The sequence below is a fragment of the Acartia tonsa genome, chromosome 1 (genome assembly GCF_053477335.1).
Source record: "Acartia tonsa isolate MP-2025a chromosome 1, ASM5347733v1, whole genome shotgun sequence".
Classification (NCBI taxonomy): domain Eukaryota; kingdom Metazoa; phylum Arthropoda; class Copepoda; order Calanoida; family Acartiidae; genus Acartia; species Acartia tonsa.
In genome coordinates, this window is record NC_137260.1 from 51,436,226 (window position 1) to 51,463,469 (window position 27,244).

General features: G+C 33.0%; 2 protein-coding genes across 3 annotated transcripts in view; both read right to left on the minus strand.

Annotated features, from left to right (window-relative positions):
* Window positions 1-27,244, minus strand: part of Ack-like (activated Cdc42 kinase-like) — a 178,206-nt gene that overhangs the window by 58,926 nt on the left and 92,036 nt on the right. The window lies entirely within an intron of this gene.
* The window catches only part of RhoGAP100F (Rho GTPase activating protein at 100F), a 50,873-nt gene that overhangs the window by 10,552 nt on the left and 13,077 nt on the right, over window positions 1-27,244 (minus strand). Inside the window, exons 3-15 of one of the 2 annotated variants that reach the window (XM_080175439.1) lie at window positions 22,654-22,839; window positions 21,553-21,668; window positions 19,025-19,986; window positions 12,286-12,520; window positions 11,552-11,623; window positions 11,014-11,117; window positions 9,173-9,210; window positions 7,805-7,939; window positions 6,423-6,669; window positions 5,419-5,502; window positions 3,096-3,344; window positions 2,323-2,419; window positions 189-230 (exon numbers count right to left, since the gene is read on the minus strand). In XM_080175439.1, the coding sequence (XP_080031565.1) occupies window positions 189-230; window positions 2,323-2,419; window positions 3,096-3,344; window positions 5,419-5,502; window positions 6,423-6,669; window positions 7,805-7,939; window positions 9,173-9,210; window positions 11,014-11,117; window positions 11,552-11,623; window positions 12,286-12,520; window positions 19,025-19,986; window positions 21,553-21,668; window positions 22,654-22,839 (2,567 nt within the window). Of the gene's footprint in view, window positions 1-188; window positions 231-2,322; window positions 2,420-3,095; window positions 3,345-5,418; window positions 5,503-6,422; window positions 6,700-7,804; window positions 7,940-9,172; window positions 9,211-11,013; window positions 11,118-11,551; window positions 11,624-12,285; window positions 12,521-19,024; window positions 19,987-21,552; window positions 21,669-22,653; window positions 22,840-27,244 lie in introns of both variants that reach the window. The other variant, XM_080175431.1, reaches the window with a different exon arrangement.

Genomic DNA, 27,244 nt, shown 5'->3' on the forward strand with positions numbered 1-27,244 from the left:
AATAAAATATAATAGTTTTTAAGGGATAATATTTATGTTTAAACACAATTCACACGCACAATAGTATTAATATTTGCAAAAAAATGTTTTGTTTAATGATGATAGTAAAGCAATAAGATATAGGCAGTTGAATATGTTGTAAAACAGCTGACTGTATGCAGGTTAGCTTTTCTTAAATTCCAACTGACCTTGTTCCAAACAGATGTCCAGGTTGTGCTGTATTCGTTGACCTACAAAAAATGTATTCATAAATGGCAGGAAAAATTATTACTACATAGAAAAAACACATAAAAATCAACTGTTGGTTCTTGAAATTCTTTTTAGGTCTTAAAAAAAAGGAACATGGCCCACAAACAAATCTAAAGCCCATATTTATCAACTTAGAAAGCTGAATTACAAAATTTAGAATCTGGTAGATGGTTAGATTTTCATCCATTATTCTTTCCCTATTATTCATGTAATATAATAAAAAAGTTAGGAAATATATTTGTTAATCAATAATTTAAAAAAAATAGTTTTATAAGGAATAAAGTTTCTTCACAGTCTTTTATTTTATCCATCTGCACCAGAAATTCTCAGGAATTTAGGAATGTTTTTTGCATTTTTAATTAATTTTTTGGATATTTTTCGAGTGGATATTTTTTCATATCATATAATATGATTCGCCCTAAAAACAAGCTGTTTTTTTCGGGCTAAGAACTGGTATCCTACATTTCAAGTATTAGGTCAGATGTGACTTGTCATATAAAATTTTATAAAAAGATTTATAAAAAGATACAGGTCTCGATGATGTGGCTTTGCTGCCGTTTTGCAACAGAGAAAAAAGTGAGTTGATCATGTTACTCTGTATATTTCCACATCCATTATTTGAAAAAATGTGCATTTTGTTCCTTGACTAGAATTTACAAATTACATAACGACAACCATAAAGGTTTGCAGTGTTTTTGAGGTGAAATTATATCAAAATTTTCCCTTTACAACTGAAAATTCATATCCAAACATTTGCATCTGGAACTTCAAAGCTAAAAGTTGGTTCTAAAGTGCATCAACCTTAGTGTAATCACACCAAAGTATTAGGTTAGCTAAACTGACATCATACTGTGATGCCATATTTCCTAACTTCTTAAGAATAATTTTTATTGGGAAAGGGATGTAAAAAATATTTGGTGGGTTATGGTGAGAGAAATACTAAGATGAACGGACAGATAAATGGCAGATACTTTTTTTAATCCTCAGTTTCCAAGATACAATAAGAGAAACTACAGAAAAGAAATAGGCACAAAATTCTGCAAATCAGATGAATAAAGGCTAAATGCACAAAAACTAGTACTCTAATACATGCTACTTCATGAGAATTTTTTTTCATATTCGTGAAACTTAATAATCTTTAAAATTAATTCATCTTGTATTAACTAACCCCTGCATCACTGCAGAAATCCTTTTTTGGAATGGGGTTAAGGGAAAAGGAAAAGAAAAGGATTTAAGTTTATTGAATCCGAGACTTAAAGAACACACTGGTAATACTCAGGAATACAGGGATAGAACAATAAATAAATATTTCCTATAATTATACTATGTCAGGTGAAAACTATTCTGTATTTAGCAACTTTGATAAATGAAGTATTATTTTTAACAAACTATTATATCGGTACAGGCCAAACTATAAAGAAAAGTTAGATTAGTACCTACTGATCCTATGTCATGCGCGTTACATTAGTAATGACTGGAGTTGGAATTTTAATGAAGCAAAATCACTCGCAATTAACCACAATTAGAGGACTACGAAACAAATGTCCTTTTTTCTTTGGGGGGGGGGGGGGGTGAGATTAATTTCCCTGCCCTCCCTGGATAAAAGAATTCAAACATAACACTGCACTGCACCAGACAGTCCAAACAAAATAAAATAGTATGGACATTTAAACAGGGTAAGAATTAATCTTAGAATTTCTAGGAAAAGTTTGAATATATAAAGTTGATAATTTAAATTTATAATCTTAACAAAAAACAAGCTTTTTTGGTGAGGGGGGTTTAAACAATCATAAGAAGTGCAAACAATTTAAAACACCTTGAGGGTGACAATTCTTCACCCATAAAAATGTTGCGACTCCAAACAAAAGGTAAAATTTTTCTAGGGGGGATTATTACCACCAGTACCATCCTAAATGGGACGACCTCGACTTTATCTTAGGTTTATTTTTGCTGCTTTAATTTGAACTAAGAGTATGGTAATGAGTGGTATCCATTAGAAAATAGAACGTAAACGCCAACCTATATTTGTAACTCCTTCATATACTCGAGAACACAAAAGTATAATTATCTTACCTGTTGTATGTATCCTTGAGAGTGGTATACCTCAGTGTAAGGTATATAACCCCTGCAGGATGGAGGCGCAGGGCTATCTGATGATACATTTGTCCACCTGCAAAATATTTTTTTTTAAAAATATTCTTAATTTATCCAAATATCTAAATTTATATATTAGGAAAATTGCAAGAAAAATTTGGTTTACATAATTGATTTGTAATTTTTAGACTAAATTTAGAAGGATTAATTAGATGTAAATAGAAATCATAATTAGAAGGAAAACTAAGAACCCAGTAAAAGTGTCTGACTATGACGTCAGAAAAAATTAACAATTAACCAATGAGAGACCGATATATATTTTACCATTGGTCAATTACAGTGAATACTGGCTTCTCATTGGTTAATTGTTATTTTTTTCTGACGTCATAGTTCGACACTTTTACGAGGTTCAAAACTAATCTATTAAATGCTATGTTTAAGTCCAAGTAACAATAAAAAAGTTTTATTTTTAGTTACATCCTATTAAGCATATTATTTAGTAGGTTTTACTTTTAATTTCTATCAAGACATTGAAAATCGTTAGCTCTTTAACATATGCTTTTCATAAAAGCTTTATAAATATCTCGAGGTGGTTTTAAGTTATCTTTACATACCCTAAAATACTGAAGTATTGCCCCTAGGGTGATGGGCGAAGTTAATGATTTTTATTAGATAAGAGGATGAACACCTAAACGAAACAAAAAATGAATATGTATTACTACTAGCGGAAAAAGTCCATCTAAATTTCTTACCCGAAAAAAGAGCACCAAGCCTGAGTGAGGTCCTGTAGCAGAGCCTGTGCCGCAGCTGCGGGTCCCAGCTGTAGATCAAGAACTCGACCTCCAGGTTGTTCAGCAGGTCCAGCTGGAACTTCTCATCCCAGTCGAAGTTAAGGCCGCCTGAGCGTACGACTGTTCTGGCCTTGTGTACATGGTCCACCTCCACCACGCAGTAAAGGTCTCGGAAACGCTTGAACCTGCCAGACGTTTTCAAACCTCGACCTGTAAAAGATTTTAAAGATTAATTTTCCTTTTAAAAAAATCTATCAATCGAGGGTTGTGATTTAATAATTTATTGTAATTTTAAATGGCCTAAATTTGTCGGGGTAAAGTCGTGTTAAACTTGGTTTCTTGGGTAAAATGGAAGGTGAGAAATAAAGTAAATTTACTTAAAAATCATATTTTTTCTCTTCTATCTTCTCTGGCTTAAATGAATGAACGTAATCGTGTCTTGTAATTTTCAAAAGTTTCGCTGGAATGTATACTCTCTTTCATGTTCTTTATTTGCCACTTAAGATTCGCACTTGCCAATTTCGTTGCCCATTTGCAATTTCCAATAATTCTGCAATTGTCATATTTATGACCAGGAGAAGGATCATTTACTCAGAAATTGAATCGGAAATAATTTGGAAATATTTGTGCATAACACTTCTGCTTCGCTTATCTATTTTTTGACATATGGATGGCTTAGAGGAAAGAAAAATAAATTAAAACTGCCCTCGAACATTTATAAAGTTTCCCTGAAAAGTATAAACCACTAGAGCAAGCAATTTCTAAGACCTTAGCTTCAACCAAAAAGTTTATTTTATATTTTTTGAATCCATATCTTTAAAAATGAAACAGCAAATTCTTAAAGAAGTTATGAATTCTAATAACAATTCTACTAAATTCTAAATGTATAAAAAAAAACTTTTTTCAAGTGGATTAAAATGACAGAATTAATGTCCCTGTCTCCATTTCTGAGTTGTTTTACAACTCTCTTTACATGGTTCCTAATTGGTATTCAATATTGACACACAATTATAGAACCATGCGATATTATTATAGATAGCGTTAGATGAAGAGTTAGGTAGGTTATTCAGTGGCTTTTGGCCAATAGACAAACATATGTCGGTCATCTGTGGTCGCTCGTCATCGGATCAACAACGCGTCATAATCAAAGACGTTAAAAAGACTGCTGCTATGTCACATGAACAAAATTAATTAAGAGAGTAGAGGGAATGCCTTATCCTAAAACAGGCACAACTCATTACCATGCACAGTTAGGACTTCTATACAAGGGTCGTGCAATCAAAGAGTTCGTTGTCTGTTATGTGTTACTTTACCTCATACCCCGGGTGTTTGGACAGGAAAAGAGAGATTTGATTACCCTCAGTTATCCTAGGTTGTTGGTCCTGCCCTTAAAGTGTCATGGACAGCATTCTCGCCAGTATGAGGTAATTGTGTCATATGTCAATCAAAATTTTAATATAACTACCAAAATTGAAAATTATATTTATTGGTTTTTCTTGTGAAAATTAATTTATATAAAATCAGCTAACAGTTAAATTATATAAGGGCTTTGCAACATTTTTTTGTCCGACTCCTACATATTAAACGTTAATAATTGAGTCTTTTAGCAGTCTGGACTTTACTTTCCTGCAAAGTGTACAGTTGTTGTGCAATTAATCTTTCAAATATTGTTGCTTATTATTGAAAATATCGTCCTTGGTTAAATATGAATTTTTTATTCCACTATCGCTAATGATCTATTGTTATTTTTCCTTATGTGTATGGCTCCATAGGTGTTTTTAAAATATAAAGAAGGATAGGGGGTTATAATGAGGTTTGAGCAGGGGTAGCTATTCTAACCAACAATTCTACAAAAAAATCACAAAACCTTATTAAGTATCTGGTTGTATATTTTATTTTTGTCATGTAAATGAAGATGGGTGGGAAAGAAGGGGAGGACAAGGGGAAGGGGGTTGTGGGGAAATTTTGCACTAGAGTTGTTTGTCAGAATACCATTCCCTTGTCCCTGTGTTTGAGGAAAAGCACTAAGAAATTTAGTAAAGTGTAAATGTACGATGATGAATTTTTAAGTAACTTAATGTGTTTATGTATCATCAGGACTGGTTTATAGAAGAATTTAAAAAAAGAGTTGTCTGGGGAGGTTTCTGGCAATTAGCAAGTTAAAGAAGTAAATCATCAGCCAACGTGGTTAGGTCACCATTCTTCTAGTCTAAAGTCATTATAATACGCAAAGGTATATATAACTTTACTAAAAGTCATTGACACTCTTTTGAAGTCCCTATACCTGATAATAAATGTAAATGTAGAGAACCACTGAGCCTCACATCTTTGTTTTCCATAAATCTGTCCATCTTGTATTTCACAAAATCTAAATATAATCAAATCTATTCACCACAAACAAGTAATAACAATTCGATTGCTTTGGAGAAACAACTGAAATTGAAACAAGGATGACAACATTCATATAAAGCAAAGAACAAAAAAAAATCGTTGATTGACAAAGTGAATTAATTATTAAGCAAATGATCACAAAAAATTCAGTAATCTATCTTAATTAGAAGTCGAAAAAAACATGGCCTGCATGCATTACGGGTTGACGGACTGACAGACTAAGTGAATTATAGAATAGCTTCGTTACTGTAAAATAAAATCTTATTAGTTTTCGTTAAAACTTATCATTTCAGATTTATCATTAGAAAAAAGACTCACAAACCCCAGATATAAAACTAAATTTTAAAAGATACCCAAAAACTAATAAAAATTGTTGGTCCTTTTTAAATTTTAAAACATTATTTCAAAAAAATTAAATAAAAACTGTATTTAACTAGAAATACAAATAGTATCTAAATAGTTTAGAGGATTATATCTGTATTCTATAACAATGTTTAAAAGCACAAATGATCTTTTTATTCATGTTTTTGTAATATTTCATAGAAGTTCTTTTTAAAACTTTTATTTCCTAATGTCATATTTTCAATGTTAAAATAATTTTGTATTAAGAAAATGTTTAAAAGAGATATTCCAGTGTAAAATGTAATACTTTTTTTCCGATTGACTTTAAAACCGATTGATTTCCGCTGGATTAGAAACGGTTCAGAGGTATACTGAAGAAAGCATGTATCATAACGTATAACAGACACTTTTCCACGAATAATAAAATCAAATAATACAATCAATACCATTTTTGTTGATCCTAGCCTTCGGCCCCTCAGGGCAAAATAAACTGGAATCAATCTTGTATCCACGGAAAGCTGTCTATAATACGATGCGACAAAAAACTATCCTAACCTGCAGGATTAAACTCTACAAAATTTGTGATGGCATCCTTGGCCGTTGACAGGGTGGGCGTGCACGGCGTCCGTACCGTTACACCACCCGGCGGCACACCTCCCGCCATTGACAGGGACTGTGACCGCTCTCGGACCTGCTGGCCGATGCGCAGACTGTCCAGGCCGGACAAGGTGCGGTTGCGCAGACGGCGGATTTCTTGGCGGGGGATGCTTTGATGCTCGCTGTCGGAATAATAATTCACATCCTTAACATTTTCATGATAATCGAGGTTTTCCTTAACAAATAAGAGTAATTAATATTAATTATATAAATAGATATAAACCCTTTAAATTTCACAAATGTAATTTAAAAAAATTCCATAAATATATTCAATTCATAGAATAATAAAGAAAAATTTTGATTAAACAAACCTAATTTTTTTTTGAATAAAAATTACGATTAAATACAGTATCAAAAAATGTTTAGAAAGGTATAAGGTAAAGATAAAAATTAAATACATCTCAAAAACTTATTATTTAATAAGGAAAGGTTTAGAATGATTTAAATCATGCAATGATTGTGTGAATTGTATATTGATTCATATGATTTATAATCAAAATAAAAAAATACATTAGATTTCCACCCACGAACCATATTTTACCCTCCTCAAAAAAAGCTTAGAAGTCATATAATTAAGTTTTAGTAGAATATTGTCAATAATATGTCACTCATGGCCACTGTTATTTTCATTGTCGACATAAACCAGAGTAATAATTGTAGTTTAATGTCAACAGAATGATATAAGCTTCAGGGAGTAAGGGAGGGGACAAAGGATCAAATATTCAATTTTTAAGAGTCTAAGACTTTAGGTACTGGCTTAAAGGGAATGTGCACGAATTCAGCAAGTTTTGACTGACTTTGGGTAGTAGCGCAGCAATGCCCCGCTAACTAGCTGAGTTAGTTTTAAATATAGCAGACAGAAAAGATGGCAGGTTTTGACAAATATTTTTTGCCAAGAAAATGTCATTTCATATATAGAAACTTTACTGTGATATTTATGTATTAAAAATCTAAGAACCCCTTGAATTTAGGTTGCAGTTAAAAATATATGAGAAGGGTTGACGAAGTTCTAAACACGATTTTTCTAGTGATTAATTACAGAATGTTTACTACATTGTGATGTATTGGTAAATTAATTTTCAAGTGAAATTTTTTTTTCTTAGAACTTATTTTGTTCTAAATTATATTACCATAATTCCCTTACAATTTTGATCAAATTTTATGGATAAATCTGGTTTTCATTGCTTTTCAGCGAAAACTCTTAAATTGAATTAATTGACCATTTTCCCCTCCCTTACTCCCTGTATAAGCTTTGTTTTAACAGGTAGAGAAATGCTTACCGGATCTTTGAGCCTGTCTGGAATATTATCCATGGAGAGTCTGGAGCTTGGTCGGGATAAAGATTCTCTCAGCTCTTTAGATCTACGCAGGGTCTCGTATATTGCACTCGTTGATGGGGTTCGTTTTAGCCCCTCCTAGAACAGAATAAATGGGTATAGTCCTTTCCACGACATCCCTCAATAAGGGGCGATTTGTCTTATTCTTAAAATGGCTTTTTATAGGTTATTTTAGGTTAGGTTAGGTTATATTGGGTTAGGTGATTGCCACACAAGGTTAGGTAATTGGCCCCGCAGGGTTAGAGCCCCCCGCAGGGGCTAGAAATAGGAGAAAACTTACTGTGATAAATACGAAGAATCGCCCCTTATGGAGGGATGTCGTGGAAAGGACTATACCCGAATAAATCAATTAGATTATGCAATCTAAAGTTATCTGAATCTGTGAGAATTTGAGAAAGTTAAGATTTTGTTGATATTTTTCTAGACAGTTACTTAGAAATCTGCTATTAAGAGGAATGATTGATGGTCACTTATAATTATGCTGTAGCTTTGCTACTAAAACAGTTTTTTTTTATTTCACAGTCAATTTATGAAATGTCTTCGAGTAATTTCTTCCAGGGAAAATATAATATTTTGAATGCTTTCATGTGCTAAAGAATTAACGTCAAATTGTTGCAAAATAACAATTTTATTATAAATCAGCCCCCGCTCCCCCCCCCTGCCTTAAACCTTCCGTTCCCAATTTTTGGAGGGTTCTAAAAATCATTTTAACACCTTGTTTTACACCCCAATATTAGGATACAAATATTAAGATTATATTGTTTTTTAAAGGAATAAAAAGTCTTTAAAAACCACTTTTGTGTTCTATGTGCAACGGCGTGTTATCGAAGGGTTATGCAGGGATATTAAAATCTATAATACAAAGTAGCTGGATGTCTATCCGTCTGTCCCTTAAGATCTCGGTAATCACTGAACCGATCGGATTCTACTCTTCACAGGCTAGGGGCGAAGAAATTGAAAAAGAGATTAATGTTAAGAATCAATTTTTGATAAAAAAGCAAATTTTAATTTTTTTCAAAGCAAAATGAAAAATTTAATTTTTTGATTTTACTAAGGAGGTAGAAAAACAAACTTAATTAAAAATACATAAATAATTCTATTTGAGGGTTTATTTACAGGTCCCTGTATCCCTGGCAACGGCGGAGAGGCAAAATTTACACATCAATTTACACAACTTTTGATGCAACCTTTTTTTCTGTTTGTTTTACAACAGGGGCTAGAAATAGGAGAAAAGCTACTGTAAAAAATACGAAGAATCGCTCCTTATGGAGGGATGTCGTGGAAAGGACTATACCCAATATTTCTAAATACCTGATGTTCGCCTATGGTAGAGAAGGATGGAGACTTTCCTGAAATAAAATTTTCAAATATTATTATTGTTCATACAGTATGTTCATTTTAATAGACTTAGTTAGTCACTTTACAGAAACTTCAATGAAATGAAGCTCTTTATAATGCCTATAAACAATGACGTAATATTAGTAAAGTCCATTATTCTAATATGACGTAATTCTGGATTTTTCGGCCAAAAGTTTTAAAATTTATCCTCTTTTTTTATTAGGGCTTTCAATTAAAAAAACATTTTGTCTTACTAAGTCTATTAGTTCAATAGCAAAAAAATCTCATTAATTAGTAGCGATCCTATCACACAAACAAATAAGATGAAAGTACGATTATTATAACCTAAGTCTACTTTGTCGAAACATTTTAATTTATGGACTTAAAAACCCCTTACTTATCTTTTGTGAAAAAAAAAGAAAAAAAAGACTGCATTCCGTTATTTCATCATTAACCAACACAAGCTATTTGTATAGAAGATGCGCCACAATAAACACGTAAAAAGACCAAGTAAAAGGCACCATCATTAGCAAAAAAAGTTTTATTCTTGTTCTTTTTCTCTTTGCAACTCTTCAACTCTCAGCTCTTTTGTTGGAAAACAAATTTTCCTTCAACATAGAATACCTACTACAAAAATATTTTATGCATTTTTTAAAACAAATTTTTCAGAAACAAGTCAAACAAAAAATTTATTTTTGACTAATTAGTCAACTGAATATATTATAAAATGACTTATGTTCTAATGCACTTTTTTCTAAGCCTTTTTGCTTATAAGTGAAATTACCTTTAAACTAGCTACTGAAAAAGGACAGTTTTAAGTAAATTGAAAAACGTAATTATTAACTTGTTTTTGGTGCCTTTAGAAAAAAAAATGTTGTAAAATAAATTAAGAAATTTTGCAATCTATCCCTTACAATTTTTTTTAAATCGGCAGATTTGCCAATTGTCATTTGTATTCTAAATTATTCTATGTAAGTTGTTAAGTTCAATGCTTGCTTGAACACCAGGGATCATGGATAAGTAAATGGTTGGGAAAAACATCTTATTCATATTTATAAAAAGTTTTAAGTTTGGGCCCAAGTAAAATAATTTTAATTTCTCAGTTAGGTAAGATGGGTTTAATACTCGATTGTTTTTTTCCGCATTTCATTAAATTACCAACTAGAAGTTTTCTTTAAAAGATAATTATTTTATTTTTCATTGACCCGTCCTTACGTCTCTGTAATACAGCAAATCTAATCTTATACTTTTCAACCTTAATGGATTCAATTAGAAAATAAGGCTTGCGGTTACCACCATAGAATAATATAGACCAACCAAATAGACAATAAGGCTTGCGGTTACCCCATAGAATAATATGGACCAACCAAATAGAAAATAAGGCTTGTGGTTAAACCCATAGAATAATATAGATAAACCAATTAGAAAATAAGGCTTGTAGTTACACCCATAGAATAATATAGACCAACCAATTGGAAAATAAGGCTTGCAATTTCACCCATAGAATAATATAGACCAGTCAATGTATCACCCCATATAACATAATATAGACAAATTTTAATTTTCAACCCCCCCCCCCCCCAAATAATAAAGAAAATGGAGAGGGAATGAAAGCGGCGCAATTGTGTCTGCTATTCCCGCAACCGTATTTTGCTCGTCATATCCCGTTTAACACACATTCAACGAGCAGAATAAGCTTTTAGTGCACCCATTTTAACTTTCTCCTTTATGTTTATAAGTCGAATGGTGAGTTTTAAATTAAAATCCACCGGATAATAATCGGTTTCGAATGAATAAGAGATAATTGATTTTACCTCTGTGTTGATTTGGAAGGGGAAGTCGTTCTCCAGTTTCTGACAATGTATCTGAGAGCCGGTCCATCTCCATACTCAATTCAGGATGCCGTATCAAGGCTTCCCTGAAAAAATTCAATATCTTAAAATCGACCGTGTCACTATGCAATTCAGGATGCCATAGCAGGGCTTCTCTGCGAAATAAAGTTGTTCTAAAAATGTTAAGTGCGATTGTTCCAATATACAATACCGGACGCCGTTGCAAGGCTTCTCTGAAAATTAAATAATTTCTTGATGTGGTAACTTTGTTGGTCCCCATACGCATATTAGGTTGCCCTTTCAAGGCTTCTCTGAAGAAATAGAGCTTCTTAAATCGGATTTTTTTTCTGAGTCCATGCGAATTTTTGGACATCGATCCAAAATCAAGAAACAAAGTTTTTAAGAGTGAATATAATTGATCAACGCCTTGCCACAAAAGCACTAATAAAAAAGTACACGTATATTTTCGCACTGCTGTTTGGGGATAAATGTTTGGGAAAATCAACCACAAATATTGTACCTGTTAAAGGTTCTTGGCAGTGAGTTGCTTCTCATTGGAGTTCTGTTCCTCCCTCTGGTCTCTATCAATGACCTAAACATTACAAAATTGTCATATTTTAGGATCAGGTTTTAAACTTATAATATGGTTTATTCTAGAGGCACCACAAAATCTAAAATCTTATCCTATTGGAAAATTAATTTGAATTAATTTTACTTTTCAGTGAAACTTTATAAATGTTTTTGTGTTATTTTAGGATATTTTCCTGACCTCCTTCACCCTCCCTTAGAGGCTAGTGCTGAGACAAGTAGCTTGTAAGTACAGATTTTCAAGAAATATTGAAATTTAATTCAAATTAAAATATCCAAATATTTAGCCTTTGCTGAACATAATACCTACTTTTAAAATTGAAATCTTTTTATTTTAATCAGAAAAACTGCACATCCGCATTGTATTTTATTTAAAGTAAAATTCTACAGAAGATGTTAAATGTTGAAAACGAAAAGTTGAAGGAGAAACTAGTTCTGGTTTAATAATTAGCGGCTAGGATGATTTTATATTTTGATACAAGTGGGGAATTATATGCACACCATCATTTAATCGCTGAAAAGTGTCATGTGTGACGTCATAAAAATACGTCTATTATCTATTTTTTAGGGATTTCCTTTTCTACTTCTCACCCCGTCCCTCCTTTTAGACGTATTTTTATTACGTCACACATGACACTTTCCAGCATTTCACCATCCCTAGTTTACCTTGGAGGAGATGGAATATCCGTATCACTGGCATAGTCCATACTTCTTTGCTGTTGCTGCTGATGGTGCCGCCACACAGGACTGTCGGTTGACCGTCCGCCGGGGCCACCCGGCCGCCAACTGCTGCTCAGCGTGTCGTAGCCCTTCCTGGCGGCTAGGCCGGGGTGGGGAGGTCCTTGCATACCTCCGCCCATGTCTGAGTAGCCGGGGTCGTGTGGGGGTCCCAATTTTATACCTGAAAAAGTTATATTGTCATATAGATTCCTATTTTACAAAACAACAATATGATCATAAAAAACTAGTAAACGGCTATTTTGATCGGGGGTGGGAGAGTTACCTCAACCCAACCCAAACACCATTTAAGAAAAACATTGGCCCAATCCAAAAAAAAAGTTTTTCACGTTTCTAGGTTTTAAACCTAGCACAATGTAAAGAGACTTTCAGTCATGTTCGCTTTTGTTTATGTTTGGATACATTGATCACTTTTTACGTGTTATGGCCGAAAGTGGTCTTGATTGCTTTCCCTTAATATAAGCATGTAATTGTTTAAGAAATACTTGAATAATTTACAACAAATTACTTATTAATAAAAAATGTATGAAGCAATTAACTTTTTTTAAATCAAGGACAAAATTATATGTTTGTTAAAAAGGATATAATCGTGGTATAATCCCTCTAACCGGTCAAGGTGACCATTAAACAGTCTCCCCTTTGTTAATTTGTTTCAGTTAAGGTGAAATTACTCAAGAAAAACAGTTTAAATATCAATATATGTAGGAATCTTTTATATTATAAATAGCGAAGCTTTCAACTTTGTAAGTTCGTCCGTAAATCCGTCAGTCTGTCTGTCATTCTGTAACGTGATTCTATTATTTCTAATTACTATCATGTGATGGAATGAATAAATTTGCCCACGGAATAAATGGTGAAGCAATAACTTATTTCCGACCCTGATACAATTCCAGTGCCTATGTAATGCTTCCCTAAAATGGAGAACTAAATAGGTTTATTAGTTTGCAAGATCTTAAGTGACGAACAATAAATATTTATAAAATAGAATATATGTATAAAATCTCTGCAACAAGTAAAGTTAGTTGTGTTAAATAAAAATAGGAAAAAAGAGGAAAAAGATAAATATGTTTCAGGATTACTTCATACCTGGGATAAATATCCTTAACTTTAAATCCTATTAAATAAAGTAGTAAGCGTCTTTTTGTCCGTAGTTTAAGTTATCATTAACCACTGAACTTTTGAGTTCTCCAATTTATGAATGCTTCACATAGGCCCTGGGATGGTTTAAGGATATTTATTTTTAGATTTAACTCTTGGTATGGTTTTAAACTATTTTATTGCCCATCCATTCCTCTTCGAATACAGAGCCCCTCGATGCTAATATTATTTGGTAATTAAAATAAATATTTTATTTCAAAAAGTAATTCTGTATATCAAGTACCTATAATAACAAGAAATGATAGAATAAGGGATAATACAAACCACTGGACCGATATGGTTCTCGTTTACAGTAAAGCTTCTCGAAGGTCCAGGAATGGTTTATACCTATTTTAGGCGAGGGTACACTTACCCTCGCAAAAGAAATTAACCCAGGAAAAAAAACTCCCTCACCCATTTTTTAAAAACTAAAAGATAAAGTGTAGACAATAATATGTTAGATGTTTACTTTGCTAATGCTTATTCCTCACCCATGGTTCCAACAAGATATCTGTAGTGGTCCTGATAGTGAGTATGCACTTCCGTATAAGTATCACAGTATCAAACATTATTCAACAATATACGTATAAGTATACAGATGTATTGTATAACCCAGCCAACTTACTGGCCCAAGTGGTGGACTTTTTTTTCGTCTGCTAGCAAATTGCTTTCTGCTTTTTTTGTAGCAACTTGGCTGTGTTAATTAAATTTCCGACTGTATTTTGTTCATATTCAAACGGCCATTGAAATTCAGCAAAGAATCCCCACCACGTGGGTAGATTTACATATAGATCGAGCCCCCTCTTTTCTTTTACTTTAATATTTCAATACTAAAATTGCCTTTTCCACTTTGCTTAGCTTTCATCAATATACAGTAAACACCCGTCATTAAACAATTGCTATTGAATCTCATTGAAATTGAAACAGTTTGGCAAAGTGCGGAAGTGAAAGAACACTGGTCCTGAGACATCCAGAACCGAGAACAAAAAGTAATTAGTATCTTTATAAGAATTTACAAACTAAGCTTTGTGTCATGTACAGCACTCTTATAAGGGAATAACTTGTAAAATTAAACTTGGAGGAGTATGATAAATAATTGTCCAAAAATAGAGGTTTTCCACGTATTTAAAGGAAGTTTGTTTTGTTTTACACTAATTTTAATCTACAGAAATGGTAATTTTGTTTTTCATTTTCACCTCTCTGGTTTCGTATTAAAGTACATTATCATAATACTAGCGGCTAGCCCCTGAAGGCTTCTAGGGGTCTTGATGAGGGGGGAGTTGAATAACATAACCCAATATTTTTATTTTAGATTTATGTTTTTTGGGGACCCATGAGAAGCTGTCCTGTAAATAAAAACCCGATCTATTAGTATTCAGTGATTAAATACAGCTAAATAAATTTTCTCAATAAATAGATTTTAGAGCAACTACGATTCTTAATTCATTGTAAATACAATAATTTGTTATTTGATTAATTTATGTCCTTACTTGATTACGTCATTATTTAGTGTCCACCAACAATCTTCAATTAGTATCCAGGGATCTTAAGGGATAAGACAATGGCCGATAAATTGATGTATATCCCCAAAGGTGATACACAAAATTTAACATTTCTGTAGATTGAAATTATTGGTTAAAATATTTGAACACTCAACTAAATGAACGAACCAATCAAAATTCACTGCAGTCCCCAAAGTTGTTATGAGAACATTAAGAAAACGTCATAATAAAACTTTGGGGACTAGTGTAATAAACAGCCCATTGTCTCCTCTCTCTCTGATTAGTATCACACATATAAACTTAAACCCACACAAACTTACACAGACTCTCACACACAAAAAAACACACACACACACTTACACATCCACACACACACAGACTCATTATCTCACACAAACATACACAGAAACTCTAGATATAATCCTATTTACACAAATACAGACAAAATATTACTCATTATAATTAAACTCAGACTTCATATAAAACTAAATATTTTTTATGAATGGCAATAACAGCATGTATTAGTTGTCATATTAGTCAACCAAAGCATATTTCAAAACAATGATAACAATATCCATAAGTAGCGAAGCTCAAACATTATGAAAGTACTTTCGGAAAAATTTAACTATAGAGCAGTGTCATGAAAAATAAACTCTAAGCTAAAATAAATCACGAAACCTTTTTAATAATTAATAACATAAAATCTAGGAATTGCCCCCCCCCCCTCCTTAACCAATAGGTAATGAAATGTTTATGGAAATACGTAAAAGGAGAAAATCACGTTTCCTACAAAATCGTTTCAGATCGGACATACCGACATATGGACAGACGGACGGAAAGGGGAACATTTCAAACTATAGAGTAGCTTCGCTACTAAAAAAAATATAAACTAGAGAAACAAAACAAAAGACATTTAAAAACAAAATGTGTTTAAACCCAACTAAAACATACTATTGAAATACACTTAAACAAACACACTGATAGACACACTTACAAAACACATTTCTAGCACATTTAGACAAATAGAAGCCACAGATAAACACACATACACAACACACCTTGAACATGAACATATATATAGCCTACATATGTATCTCAGAAAAGTTTGAAGAAAAAGAAACTCAATTAGACACGGAAGATTTAAAGTTCATCCCAAATGTACAGAAAAATACAAAACACATACACCAAAAATACCCTCTTTTACTTTTGAAGTTGCATACCTACTCTACAATAAAACTATGAGTTGGCTATTTGGCCTGTCGAATAAATGACTTAATGGAACTAAGACATGGCAGTAAAAAGTAAAACATCCATGGATGATGGGGGGGGGGGGTTAAAAGTGATATTGGTTTGGTATACATAGAAAAAATGAAAGGAAAAAACTTCATGGAGACCAAAAAGAGAAAATACCATTTATTTTTGTCTATTTTATTATTTCATATTTTTTCTTTTCTACACTTGCAAACTAAATCATCCTTGTTGGCTAAAAAATGCATATAAAACAAACCCCCCAAAAATGCACAAAATTGCGGACATTCGTTTAAAAGTTAAGATTAAAATGTTTTAAGTATGAATTAAAGTTATTTTATCTGCAGGCAAATGGCTGTTTTAATGTCACTAGGTTAACTTTTTTTCTTTACAATTTTATATTATTTCTATCTCAAATATCCAACATAAAAGGTCAAAACTTTTTATATTTGACATTCAAACAAAAGAGAGATCTTTTTTGCCACATCAACTGCTCATTATATCCCGATTAACACAAATTATGTCATTTGCCATGCAGAGTACGCCCTCTTAAAGGGTAGCCAGCGCAATTTTATCCCATTTTTGTTACAAATTTTTATGTGTAGAGGAATAGATTTAGAGTAACTAACTTTATTTGTTGAGGAGTTTATCTTCTTTGTTTATTAATTAAATAGGACCACCTTATTATTACAGAGGGCCAGTCAGATAAACTGACAGAAGGACAGTCATGCCACATAGTAAACATTAACCCAAGAAAAATAAGGGGGGGGGGGGGGGGTATTATTTTTAGTTTGATTAAATTAGGTTCAATTGGCTTCAAGGTTGCTCTGCAGAGTTAAGGTAACGTGGATTTATGTCTCGCAGGAATTGGGGCCTCAGCATTACCCCACCCCTAATTTTAAATTCATTAAAATAAAGAATGGTGGGGGGGTTCATTACTCGACAAGCCCTTTGAGGGAAAGCACCGATGCACTGCTTTCCCCCCCACAAATTATTATTAAAATGTTTTCTCTAAAAAGATTTCTCTATTAAATAAATTAAATTTAGAAAAAAAATAATTATATAAAACTTTATTCTATTTGAAGAATGTATTGTGTACAGTTGTCTGAAAGCATGAAAAGAATTCAAATGGTATTTAGACTTTTATGGTATCATTAAATGAACGTAAAATATCATAATGATCAGGGAGAGAGTGGATATTGGACTGTAAACAAAGTTTATGACCACCTAATTTAATCATTCCCTTAAAAACTTTGCTTACTTTAATTGAATTTGAATTGGTTGTTTCCAAACATATGCTTTCCAAACCTTGTATAGTTTAATCTACAGAAGAGGTAGTTTTGTTTATCATCATTAGGGATTAATATAAATTAATCTTCTATTGTCTTATCCCTTGAGATCCCTGCATAATATTACTCTTTATACACAAACATAAACTACATGTTCTGGTGCAGGGATCGTCAGCTGCTACCATCGGTATGTCGGTAATATGTCATCCGTGACCAATTTCAATTAAAATGTTATTTAGTCGACATAATCTGTCTGTCTGATTTTGTTAATTTTAAGCCATCCTATTTTAGTAGCTGGATAAATGAATGTGTGTATGGTAAGATCTCCTAAACGGCTAGCCTAATTGTTTCTGAATTTCTATGAAAGTTTAATATCGGTCCTGGGCAGTTTTTAGGCCATTTACCTCGTTCAAAATCAAATTAACATTGAACATATGAAAAATTATAACTTAAATTTTCATTTAATTTGTTCAAATTTATTGTTCAATTATTTAGAAAGCAGAAACAAAAAATATAAGATTTTAAAATCGTCGGCTGTCGATCCCCGTTAAAATTTTGATTGTACCCTCAAGTACTCAAATAAATTGTATGGAGTTCATGATAGAAAATTGTTGTTTAGCTAAAATTCATTTTCTAAAAGTATTAATAATTTAATGATAACAGTTTTTATTTCGAAATCATTTCACCAATTTTATTAGGTATAAAAACTGCCTCTTTTGCATACATACAAGAAAAGAAGAAATAATTCTGTCTCATATTTCTGATAAACAAAAACTTCTTTCGTCGTATTATAAACGGCTTTCCGCGGATATATAATCTTATGTACATTTTTATATTCGTAGAAAGCTGGATATAATACGATGCTAGACATAGATTTTTCGTATGGATGAGAACCGGTTCCTATCAACCGGATTTGAAGGAATACGAGAAAAGAATAACTTTTAATCTATCTTTTTAAATCTGTGTTTGACAAACATGTATAAAAATTTGTTCCGTTGAAATTTCACCCACCCGAGATTGCACCAACTAAGTTCACCTATGACAAGCCTAAACTCTACACTGTTAAATTTGATATAACAATAATGAACCTAGCCTAACCTATTTAATAAATCCTTACACTAAAGTAACAGGATTTTGTGTGTCTGTGTGTTTTTTTTTGTACCGAAGGATCTTGCTAACCGTTGAACCGTTCGCGTTCTTCTTAACAGGGTAGCTTCTCATAGGTCCCGGGAAGGTTTATAACTATTTTGGGGGAGGGTACCACCACCCTCCCAAGAGAAATAATAATAAATCGAAATTTTTATTTTAAGTATAGAGACTCCTACGTAACATTGCGAGGTATCGTAGAAACTTGAACGCAACAAAAAACCAAACAATTAAAGTGTCACTAGAAGCTTCTAGGGGGCGTAGCTGCTAGTATTTTCATATTGTAAGATTGATACAATCTCTCGTGGATTCAACTCTATGTTAACAGTAAAAGTTGTACTATACCTTGATTGTAGCTATCTACACTATACCCTGGTGAGAACACTTTCGGATCCCCGCCATTCAACAAAGGCTTGCCGCCGGCCCGCGGATCTCGCGGCCCCAGCATCGGGCCGCCCCGCCCTCCTGCCACTGGACCACCAGGGCCCACACCGCCCGGAAATCCATTGTACATTGGCTTGGTGTATCCGCCGGCGGCGTGAGGATCTTTCATCTGACGCGGCTGATCCGTCACCACGGGCGGCGGCGGCTTGTACGAGTTAAGCGCATGCATAGGCGGCGGCATACTTATCCGCGATCCCGTGCTGTATGTGTCATTTTTATCCGGGACAGGTCCTTGCTGTGTGTACATATATTCACGCGGTTGTCCTTGGTGTTGTTGTTGATTATACCACTCCTGCTGCACGTCAGGCGGTTGCATTCCACCGCTGGGCGTGCCATAGCCGCCTACACCACTACCACGTTGTTGTTGTTGCTGTTGGCGCGGCAAAGAATTCACTGGAAAATATTTAGGATCACTGCGGTCGGGCCGCGGATTACGGTCCCATGTTAAAGTCCTACTGTCTTGAATTATACCGTCCCCACCACTTGGCTGCCAGCCAGGGGGCGGTCCTCCACCGCCGCCCTCGTTGTATCTACCACTATAAGGCCGCAGGCGGTCTTGCGGTGGTCCACCCATACCGCCAAGCCCTCCGCGTAGTCTTGCATCCGTTAGATCAGACTCGCCACCCTTCAGCACGACCACAGGCGTTGGTTTCTGTTGTTGCATTGGCGGACCCCCCGGCATCACGGGGTTGCGCATCATTGACTTGGACCTGCGGGTGGTGAGCACGAGACGACGAGGTATTGACATGATTATAACAACGTCGTCCAGGCTCATTCGCGTAACGTCCACAAGATTGACCGCCAGGATTTCGTCGCCGACTAGAATGCATTCGCTGCTGTACACGGCAGATTCCAGGGCAATTCTGAAAAAAGTCAAAATTAATTTACAATAAATGATAAAAATGATTACATGGACTTAATATGCATTTGATTTTAACACAAAAAGACTAACAGGATAAAATAATGTCATTTTTTTTTATAAATAAAGTAATATTAAAAGGCTAAAGTAAAGTCTACGCCCAAACTCACAAAAAAATATATTGAAAGTCTGTTAACCCCAAATAAAGGGGGGATAAATAAGATAGATAGCCTCAATCCAAAAAAAAACAGTTCTAAAATAAAGTAAATTAAAGTAGGGCTCTATAATTTTTATTTACATTCTTTAATATAATTTTTAATAAATCATTTTTGCACAGCATAACAAAAAAGTCTTATTTTTTAGGATATTAAAAACTGGTTGTTAATGAATGAGAGGGGGGGGGGGTGTGGTATGATTAAGTATGAAACATCAATGAATGATCTTTCTCCAGGGAATATTACTTTCTTATTATTTCCAGGAATTCAAGGGAATTTGGAAACTTGTAGAAAATTTTGCATCTTTTGGGGAGGCTTAGAAGGTATTATATTAATTTTCAATTACAATTCAATAGGTAGACCATGTAAAAATTTAAATATAACTCTTAAGGATTTTAATAACCTTTTACCTTTAAAATGACAAAATTTTATAATTTTCTTCTTATTTACAGTTTAAGCAATGAATCACGATTCTAACTTTAGTTTTAATGTAAGATAATCAAGTCAATTTCAAAACTATCGTTTTAATTCCTGATTATTTTTGCGGATTTTTTCTTCAACTGATATTTCCCCTACATCCGTGATAATTACTTTGTATAACAGAACTTCAAGGTTGTTAGTTAGGCTTCTTTTAATTATTTTTTTTGTAGTTTTTTCTCAGTGTAAAAAAAAAGAAATAAAAAAGTTATTGACGCCGGTATAGTTTACTTGTTGTTTTTAGGTCATTAAAAACTAGTAACAATGTTTATTTATAACTTTAGAACAACAAAACAAATCTACAAGCCATTATTCATAAGTCCATTTTTCTTTATTATTAATCTATTCTCGTAGCTTGAAAACTTGTTTTAATGTAAACGGAAAAATCACGGAACATAAAAAAATAAATTGAATAACTTAAGCCACAAAAACAGTTAAGATATGCAAAAAATTAAGACAGATACACAGTCATACTACTAATTTATAAAGAAACCAATAGATCAACAAGGATGCTGTGAGTATTGGTGCAAAAAATGGGGACAAATTTCAAATTGTTTTGGCGTGTGACGTCATACCCCTATCTCTTTTCTAGGGGGTTTCTTTCCTCCTTCCCTTTTCTTTCCCCTCTCTTGTGACGTAAATAACAAGCCCCGTCAAATCAATTTAAAATTTGTCCCCAATTTTTGCACCAATACTCACAGCATCATCGACAAGTACTATGATTGTTAACTTTAACTCAAAGGAAAAATGAATAACTGCTATTCCATTCTGGCTATTCCACCAATTAATATTTACTAGAATAGAACCGGTTCAATCATGTATCATATTGTATTACAGACAGATTTCTGCGGACTCTTTAAATTTTGAATTCAGTTTACCTGGACACAAAGACTCCATCAGATCTGTCCAGCCCATTTCCTTCTCTGATGTACAGGCCCAAGGTTTGGCCAGGACGCTTCACTATCTCAACAAAACTGGTCACTGAGTTCGGGTCCTAGCAATTGTGACTTTAATTAGTTTCTTATCCTTTTAAAAAAGTAACAGGATGTCTGTCTGTCTAACTGCTAAACCAAAATTTCCTAGGGTTCCAGGGAAGGTTCATTAATATTTTGGGGTAGGATACATCCACCCAACAATCTTCCCTCAATATTACAGCATAAATAAAAAGAGTGAAATAATAAGGATGAAATAAATATAGCAGGGGTTGGGGAGGGGTGGATGTTGGAGAACGAGAAGATAGCCTTACCGACCGAATGAAGAAAAGACACAGTTACTTATAGAACAGATAATAATAAATGATAAAATATAACAAAAGGCTATTTACTTTTAAGAGTTGTAAGTCTTATGATATTGTTTGTTTAAGATGTTGAGATTATTTACCATCACTTATAATTATCTTCTATAAATAGACTCTCATTATGTAAAGAATATTTTCTTTCTTAAAGTTGGACATGTTTATTTAAACATAGGCTCTAAAAATAGCATTTGTAAATACCAGGGCTCGGCAGCCACGAGGAAGCCTCAAATTTAAGTTTGAATGCTTTGAAAATATTTTAAAAGATGGGTTGCCATATTTGGGTCGGTTTAGTCTTTCATCTGATTACATTTTTTTGAATTTTAAAAGGTTGATTTTTTGGGGGTCAAGATGTTGCTGATGTACGGCTGCCGAGCCCTGGTAAATACTGTTTATGTATGTAAATGCATTTCGAATACAAAACAGGCATGGTACGTCCATAACATCTATGGGCACAAAAAAGACCAACAACATAAAATTTAGTTTCAGAAAAAAATACAATGGGAAAAAGAAACTTCTGTTACGGGAAAAGATATTTACCTTCCCCCCCAAAAATATGAATAAAAAAGCTGCCTTAGACAAATATGAAATTTCATTGAAAAGATAAAATAACGGTACTTAGCAAGATTTTCAGGGTTATATTGGCTGAAAAAACATCCAATTATTAAAAGAATGAAAAACTTACATTTGTGTTGACATTAATGTTTGCAGCTGTCTCGCTGGCCAGCCTGATGAACTGGCTAGCCTCCAGCTTCCTCACCACCATCTCCCCGGACTTCTGCACGGCCTTGAAGGCCTCGGCCGTCGTCTGGTCATACCGGTTCTCAACCGTCTCGATCTGTCGGAATATTTCGTTGGATATTCCGCTCACCTGAAACAAAAGAAATCATTACTAAATATTTATATGGGTTTCGGCTAAATTTTGCTTTTATAAAATTTAAATATCTCATTTAGAATTTGAAATTCAGAAATTTAGTATAATTTCAAATCAAATTTGGTTATGGTGATATAATTGGAGAGATGTTCTAAAAAGAATAAGGAATTTAAAATTTATATACATATTACATCATTATAATTATAAAATCAATCAAAATAATAGTTATTTTTTCTGGACCATATTCCTTAGACGGATAAAATGACGTGTCCCCGAAAAATAGTGTAAAATCTTTCCAAAACAAAAGTCTGTCTTGAAAATTGTGTAATAATAGATCAAGCCGTCTACGAGAACTTGATTGACACACATACAAACAGATATATATTTGGTTTTCTATTTTAATTGTTAAATAAAAATAATAATTTAGGCCAGTTGGACTTTAAAATCGCATTTGATATAAAGATTGTAATTAAAAGAACTCATATCGAGTAAACCTCCTCCACAAGAAAAATTATTTAACTAACATCATGCTCCCACTAGCAACTGTAGCGTAAAATCTGGAGCACCCGCTCGTCGTTGGGGAGGTGATGGGTTCTAATCACGGCGAAAACAGGGGCATAACTAAATGCGTGACATTAATAGTTGGAGTACGGGGAATGCCTAAGCCCAAATGGCGCAATTAATTAATTTTTACAGTTAGAACCTCAAGACATAGGATGTTATAGCAATAGGATCTAATATAAAGTGTTGGTCCTTTGTCGTTTTCAACCGTTCCAGAGTTATTAACAGGTATGAACATTTGCTCCCCTACTAAAGCTTCTGGCTACGCCTCTTTATAAGAGGTTTATGGCCAGTCAGATAATCCAATTGAAAGGTATCAGATTATTTTAAACTTTTCAAACCTTTTCCCACATCTAGAGTTGAAAATCTTTTATTGCAGCCATTTTCCTACAAAATTATTCCCTTTTATTGTTACCCTTTTGATAGTGGTTAATGTAATTGGTAAATTTACTTCGTCTGTAACTAGAAAATGACCAAACTTCGCGACTGAACAAAACTTCGATAGGTTAATATTTTTTGTTGTTGTAAAAAATTAGGCTTTTCTACATTTGTTGTCGGTCCGTCCGTACGTCTGTAACGGATAGTAATAATCGTTGATTATAGGCATGTTAGAATCACTTCATCGTTTTTGTATAATGACTCCTCAGATACAATTAAGAAATAGCAACAAATCTCTACAACGTAATCTAAAAATCTATACAACTATTTAAAAAATGTTTTTAAATAAATATTTTGATATCAATATAACGTGATGTAAGTATGCTATAATAACAATGCTTTATTAAATGTTGATTCTTAGGGCGATAAGGCACTATGTAAAAAGCGAATCATCCCTTCAATCAAGTCTTAAAGCTGTAGGTAGTTACTTCAATATAAAATATATATCTAAAATATTCCGTCAACGCATTGTAACTCTATGTTTGTTGTTATACGTTTTTCGGTCATCCACATTGTTTTCTTACATTTTAATTGGTAATTTTAAAATCATTTGATTTATTATCAGACAAAATGTGTGAGTAAATTTTCACCCATCCAGAAAATCTGATGGAATGAGTCTCAAAAATATGAAAAGTTTTCATAAAATGAAAGAAGTTTTTTCATTATTGAAGTTGCCTGTATTCGTTTACTTTGATCCCAAACATAATAACTGCCTTGGGAAAATCATTGATCCAGGTATTTTCGGAAAGACCTTTTCCAAATTCAAATTTGAAATCGTACCCAAAGGGACAACAATATGTAGAAAGCTGATTCGACATAAATGGACTCTACTTTTCAGTTTGAGAGGGTTTTATAATAATAGAATAGTTCTATCTTAATTGTTGATAAGTTTGACTTTAATTTATATACATTTAATAACTCTTTTTTTTATAAATATGTTAATTTTTTCGTTGATTTACTGCTTAGTTAAATTTCTTTTCAAAGTTCTATGTTTTAGTCAAATGAACGAGCATTTATGACCTATTTTTTAGCTTTTTGTTTAAGACAAGCCTGTCCTTATTTAGTTATCTTTATTATAAAGTAACAGAATGATTGTCTGTCTGTGTGTGTGTGTGTGTGTACCGAAGGATCTCCCTAACCGTTTTTCCTCAACAGGTAAGCTTCTCAAAATCCAATGAAAAGTTATTAACTATTTTGGGGGAGGGTAACTTCACCCACAAAAGAGAAACCCCCCAATGGAAAAACTTCATACCCGATAATTTTTTTTTGTTTTATTCTAGTTTTTCTTTGAAAACAAAAAAGTAGCGGGCTGATCACCCCCTTCCCATTGCCTCAAATATTCGTAGAGGGTTTTAGGGGCGTACCCGCTAATTTATAAAATTGTATGATTATGTATAATTTCCCCATGTATATAGAAACCAGGGCTCGGCACCCACTAATTTTAACCCGGCTAAAAAAAAATATATTGGTCGGACTGATGGAAATACAGGGGAACTGCTTTGAAATTGATTTTTGTTTTGATATAGTTTTCCAGCGGCTTATTCGTGGCTTATGCTCAGCTGCCGAGCCCTGGTGGAACCCATGTAATGTTCAAAGAATTTGCTTTTGTGTTAAAATGCAAAAAAAGCAGGCAAATATTTTCTTTTTACTTTAAACAATGACAATGCAAGTAAAATTTAGCATGTAGTTTCTATATAATTACCAAAAACACACATTTCTAAGCACCTCGCATATACATAACAAGGATATCAATATCCATGAAAAGAAAAGTCTAAAAATTTGTAATTTGATATTAGATAGAAAAGTCATTTATCGCATCGTATTTTAGACAGCTTTCCGCGGACATTAAAGTAAAATTGATATTATGATTTTTATTTTGATCTTCCTGGAAAATTGTCTGTAAAACGATGCTATACGTGATGTTTCAGTATGGCTAAGAAACGGTTCTAATCTAGCGGATATTAATCGGTTTCGATGTCATACTGGAATTATTTTAATTTTAAGTAGGTGTGAAAACCATAGCTTAAAATTGGATGCTCAAATTTAAGATGAAATCAATGTGTCATAATGTGTACATATTATTCTACTAATTAATCGATATACTTATCCTATATATAGAATAATAATTATAAATATGAGCATTATTGCAAATTATTCTGCAATTCTTCACAATCTACAAATGTAAATGTGCAAAAAGCCAACCATAATTGGAGGAAAGCTTCGCTTTTAATAATGTACAAAAGGAATTTGTTCTAGATTTTACCATATTTATAGAAAAGAGCGAAGGAGGGAGAGAGAGAGAGTATGAGGGAGAGAAATAAGAAGTATATATTTGCAATTCTATTTAGCTTGGTTTAGCTTGCTTTTTGTGGCGGAGGAAATTAGATTTTCATTTCTTGTATAAATAGATATTTTGGTTCAATGAGTGAGTCAGTGTATATGTTTGTTTGTGTGTGTGTGTGTGTGTGAAAAACAGATGAGAAATCTAAATCAGTTTATGTAGATAATGTATTTGTCGCGTGTTAGAAAATTGATTATATCTTATAGATACACACAAAAATCATAGCTTAAACAGAAAGGGTGTAAAATTATGACCGTAATGGATATTTATGAGGTTATTTAAGCCTGCAAAAAATTAAATAAAAAAGGAATTGTAGGTACTGGTTTTTAGTAAGTCAAGGGGTTTAAATAATATGAGTATTATTCATTTTTGTGATGAATTATAGCAGCAACTTAAAATTTCCCCAGTTAAGACTTCCTTTAAAAATTTTACTATATGCACAACCTTTTTTTCTTTTTTCAACACCCAACGTAATTTTCATTATAATGAGTGTTAAGCATGTTTTAATCTGATTAAATTAACCAATCCATTACCCTCTGATATGTGTGTGTGAGTGTGTGTGTGTATATGTGTGTGTGGCTGTGGCACATTTGGACCTTTTTCTATAGATCTAATTAACACTATTTATGTCAAGGCACAAAAATTACGGGGATGTCTTTCCCTTCCATATAAAACTATAGACGAGGGTTCAGGTAGATAATTTTTCAGAATTTTTTCTCCATAGACTAAAATTATCTATAGATGAATTGTCAAATAGCTACTTTTGTATAAAAACCAATGTTTATTTCTCTTTGTTGCTTTACAATAGAATACAAGATAAATAGCTTACTTTTGTCTTTTTCAAGAATTTAAAACAATATTTAGAGCGTTAAATTTACTCTTTATAACATGGAAAAAATACATTGGTTTATTGATAATATCTTTAGGAAAATCATTGGTATTCTATATTAATCTAAGTTTCCTTTACCTTAATAGATGGATAAATGGGATAGGAAAAGAAAATTGTTGGAAAAGTTAGGCCATAAAGTCATTGTTTTATTGCGACTTTTAACTTGGACTCTA